The sequence below is a fragment of the Bison bison genome, unplaced genomic scaffold, assembly GCF_000754665.1.
Source record: "Bison bison bison isolate TAMUID 2011002044 unplaced genomic scaffold, Bison_UMD1.0 scf7180017864506, whole genome shotgun sequence".
Classification (NCBI taxonomy): domain Eukaryota; kingdom Metazoa; phylum Chordata; class Mammalia; order Artiodactyla; family Bovidae; genus Bison; species Bison bison.
The window spans coordinates 356,266-361,242 of NW_011495063.1; the positions used below are offsets into that span (position 1 = coordinate 356,266).

The 4,977-nt window shown below is 39.3% G+C and overlaps 1 protein-coding gene across 1 annotated transcript; it reads right to left on the reverse strand.

Moving 5' to 3' along the window:
• Nucleotides 1-834: 834 nt before the first annotated feature.
• On the reverse strand, nucleotides 835-1,749 carry LOC104980731 (olfactory receptor 8D2-like; the record flags this gene model as incomplete). The annotated part of the gene is given in 3 exon segments (XM_010829509.1): nucleotides 835-1,058; nucleotides 1,061-1,144; nucleotides 1,275-1,749. Coding segments are annotated over 3 exon segments (783 nt in total), but the record flags the coding sequence as incomplete, so codon positions are not given.
• Between the last annotated feature and the right edge of the window lie 3,228 nt (nucleotides 1,750-4,977).

Sequence of the window (4,977 nt, forward strand, 5' to 3'; positions counted from 1 at the left end):
TTCATACAGAGGGTGGGTGGGAAAGAGCTATATACAATTCCAGGAGAAAAGAAACAGCATTTCCCTCATTAAACTGATTATTCTAATACAAAATAAAGTAAGTTCAATTCCCCAAGCTGGAACCACACTCTACTAGACTTTTAATGGATTAGTTATGGCTTAAGTGATAGCCTCCAAAGAAAGGCAATGTGAGATTTTAGGTTAGTTATAATTGATCTTAACTGAATATGATAAGACTAGGCTAACTTTGACAACTGTTACCTTGACCTCTTCACCCTAAACATGCTTTCCCCTCACACACCACAAACCACCTGTGTGTGGTTCTTTATTATAAGTACTGCAACCCTCACAGCTCTGTCATGATACCAATATTCTCAATATTTCAATATAATGGCTTTCAGCCAGGAAAAAAAAAAAAAGCTTCCCTTGGAAGTTTAAAGATACCTCTATGCCTGCCCTTCAAGATGTTGAATAACTTAACATCATCTCTTTTCAAAGACAACCCTAAATCCATTCCTTATTTATCAAGCACTTTCAAAATTAATATCTTCAACAAATTCTTTTTTGTTTTTGTTGTTCACGTGCCCTCCCTCTTCTGTTAAATCCTATTCCTAGAATACAAGTAAAATTTCCAAAGATTATATTGGCTATTACTTATTGTTTGATAAAAAATGACCAAAATGCCTCAAACATTCTCAAGTACAAATATATATTTCATAATTAACAGTGAATTTTGTCTCTACAGGACAGAAAGAAATAACACAGAGCTCATGAAAACTTTTCATTTGGTTCACTTCATCATCCTCTCTGTGAAAATCTCCTCTGTTGGGGTGACTACTTTTCCCCAAGCAACTTCCTCAGTGCATTCTTCACGTCCTTGTTCCTTAAGTTGTAGATCAAAGGGTTCAGCACAGGGATCATGGTGGTGTAGAACATGGAGAACACATTCTCCTGCTCCATGGTATTGCTACAAGGGGAACTGAAGTGCATAAATGTTATAGACCCTAAAAAGACACCCACAGCCATGAGATGAGACCTACAAGTGCAAAAGGTTTTCAACCATCCCTTGAGTGAATACAGAGGATGCTAGAGAGGATGAAAGAATAAGAGATGAGTACAGCCAGTATCAGTGACAAGGTATTAACTCCTCAGATGATAAATGACACTATGTCATTAATGTGGGTGCTAGAGCAAGAGAGACTGAACAAAGGAAAAAATATTACAAAAATAATGACTGATAATATGAGACCCACAGAAGGACAACATTGACATGCGGGTAGTATCAACTGTGGCCCCAAACAAGCCCAGTGAATATACTACACCCATCATTATGGAACAGACCCTATGGGACATGATAATATTGTAAAACAGTGGGCTGCAGATTGCAACATAATGAACATACACCATAGCAGTGAGAAGATAACCTTCTACTATTACAAAAATAAGGAAGAAGTAAAGCTGGGCCATGCATTCCAGGAAGGAAATAATATTCTTCTCTAACACAAAGTTCACCAGCATCTTTGGAGTAATGACAGAGGAGTAGCAGAGATCAGTGAATAACAAATGTCTGAGAAAATAGTACATTGGAGAGCGAAGTTGAGAACTGATACAGATTAAGAGGATCATGCCCAGGTTCCCCACCACTGTGACAACATATATTCCAAGGAACAGGAGGAAGAGTGGCAATTGAAGCTCTGGGCATTTTGTTATCCCTTCAAGGATAAATTCACTCCCTGAAGAATGGTTTAGTCATTCCTTACAAAATATTATCTGCAGAAAGAAGTGAGACAAAATAGGTGCATTCCAGTTATTTTCTGATTCCCAAAGCAGCATGACAGGTCCTGTCTTGATTGGGTCCATCTTTCATCTGTCCCTTGTCTTCATCCTTTCCAGTGATCTCTTAAAAGCTCAAGGACGCGGTATTGATGAACCTATTTGCAGGGCAGGAGTAGAGATGCAGACATAAAAAGTGGGCTTGTGGACACAGCTGGGGAAGCAGAGGGTGGGATGAATTGAGAAAGTAACACTGGCATATATACAATACCATGTGTAAAATGGGCTTCCCTGATGGCTCATCTGATGAAGAATCTGCCTGCAATGTGGGAGACCTGGGTTCGATCCCTGGCTTGGGAAGATCGCCTGGAGAAGGGAATGGCTACCCACTCCCTTCTGGCCTGGAGAATTCCATAGACTGTCTAGTCCATGGGATTGCAAAGAGTCAGACATGACTGAGCGATTTTTGCTTTCATGTGTACAATAGATAGCTAGTGGGAAGCTATCCATTTTACACATGGTTGTGTATATATGTCAATGCTACTTTCTCAGTTAGTATAGCCAGCATTGTAGAGCCCAGCCTGGCACTCTGTGATGACCTAAAGTATTGGGATGGGAAGGAGTCTCAAGAGGGATGGGATAAACATGTAACTATCACTGATTCAATTTGTCTTATGGCAGAAGCCAGCACAATATTGTAAAGCAATTATCCTCCAATTAAAAAACAATAATTAAAAAGGCATAATAATCTACCAAAAAACAAAAACAAACAAATACTCAAAGACAAAGACTAGAAGTATAGCCCAGAGCCTTGGTTCTGCATCAAACCTGAACTGGCAACTCGTTTCACATGTGATATTATACATATTTCAATGCCATTCTCCCAAATCATCCCACCCTCTCATAATATTCTTTAAAACAGGGAATTTAGAAACATAACAAACTTATTAAAGAGATTGCTTATTATACAAAAAGAAATTCAATCAATGGCTTTAATGAATTCAGACTCCCACTTATCTCTCTATTGTTCTCTGGATGGAAGACTTTAGTTAAGCCAGGAAAACTTTTTCATCTTCTGTCAGCAGATGTCATTACCAGAAATATGGTGCCAAAGGCTGTTCTTAGACTATATTTTAAAACTTTCTTGTTCAAGAAACAGCAAAGAAGTAAGATTAGCTTTCGGGTATATTTCCTGCTGCTGCTGCTGCTGCTGCTAAGTCGCTTCAGTTGTGTCTGACTCTGTGTGACCCCATAGATGGCAGCCCACCGGCTCCCCTGTCCCTGGGATTCTCCAGGCAAGAACACTGGAGTGGGTTGCCATTTTCTTTTCCAATGAATGAAAGTGAAAAGTGAAAGTGAAGTTGTTCAGTCGTGTGCGACTCTTAGCGACCCCATGGACTGCAGCCTACCAGGCCTCTCCATCCATGGGATTCTCCAGGCAATATTTCCTGAGCCATCAGCAAATCAGTGTTTCATCCTGGCTCTTACCTGCTGTCCATAATCAGAGGCCAAACTTGCACTGAACTTTCTCTCTCAAAGCTGTTATATCAGAACTGGGGGTTTCTCCTTCACTGACTTAGTTTCCCCTAAAGATGAATCAGGGGAAAGTGATTCCTGCTTTCAGTGCATGCATTCTTTATTACCTAAAGGAATCAAGCTTAATAACTTTCCATTGAATGAAAATAAAATCAATGGAGAAAAAAATCTGTACATAGAGTGACACAGAATTTGATTTTATTTTGCATGAAAAATAAAAACAAATTCTGTTTCGTCACAAACAAAAATTTATGAAACTTTGTTTCAATTTATTTTCTCTATCTACTTTCCACAACATGCTGAGGGTGCTCAATATATGTGTTGATTAAAAGGCTTAATTACACAGGGTCATTATCTTTGAGAGCACATGAGAATAAATATGTTTTGAAATCGCTTAGATGTGGAACCTAAAGTATGACACAAATGAACTTATTTGTGAGACGTAAACACACTCCAGACAGAAAACAAACTTGTGGTTCCAAAGGGGAAGGAGGAAGGGGAGGGATAAATTAGGAGTTTGGGATAGCAGACATTCACTATTAAATAAAAAATAGAATAACAACAAGGCCATACTGTATAGCACAGGGAACTATATTTAATACCCTGTAGTAAACAACAACAGAAAATAAAAATAAAAAAACATATGAGAAAAAAAATGTTTCTGAATTGAGAAAATTAGATAAACCTTAAAAAAAAAGAGAATCAGAGTTGCCAGGGTAAAGCTCAAGGTAACCAGATTAGCAAAGACCATGAAATTCAAGCATCTCCAAGTAGACGCTCTGAATTTGTCTGAACAGAATTAAGACTAACGTGGAGGTTTTTGGCATTCAGACCAATATTCCTTTTAGGTTGAGTACCACAGTTTTTTAATAGGTGCACACATAAACTGACTAAAATTCCTTTTTTAATCCAAAATAATACTAAAATTATTACCAGTAGGAAAGGTTGTCCAGAGGTCAGAACCAAAAATGATTTATCTCCCTGTCGAAATATTCCTGTTGATGTTGAGACTCAAGTTGCTGATCTGTCAAGTAAACAAAGCCCATTATTAGATTATGCTTTGATGGAGTCCAGTAGAATAAGAAAAGCAATATATATGCAGTAACTCTTCACTTATTTGGAGATATTGATCTGCTGCTGCTGCTGCTAAGTCGCTTCAGCCGTCTCTGACTCTGTGCAACCCCATAGACAGCAGCCCACCAGGCTCCCCCGTCCCTGGGATTCTCCAGGCAAGAATACTGGAGTGGGTTACCATTTCCTTCTCCACCTAGTGACTTACAATTTGCTAAGAAACTTAATGTAAGTAAAAATACCTTGAAAAGTGAAAGTGAAAGTTGCTCAGTCATGTCCCCTTTGTGACCCCAGGGACTGTATTTCATGGATTTCTCTAGGCCAGGATACTGGAGTGGGTAGCCTTTCCCTTCTCCAGGGGATCTTCCAAGCCCAGGGATCGAATGCAGATGTCCCTCATTGCTGGCGGATTCTTTACCAGCTGAGCCAAAAGGGAAGCCCAAGAATACTGGAGTGGGTAGCCTATCCCTTCTCCAAGCGAATCTTCCTAACCCAGGAATCCAATGGGGTCTCCTGCATTACAGGCAGATTCTTTACCAACTGAGCAATCAGGGAAGCCCAAAATACCTTGAAGACACTAATATAAATGTCACAATG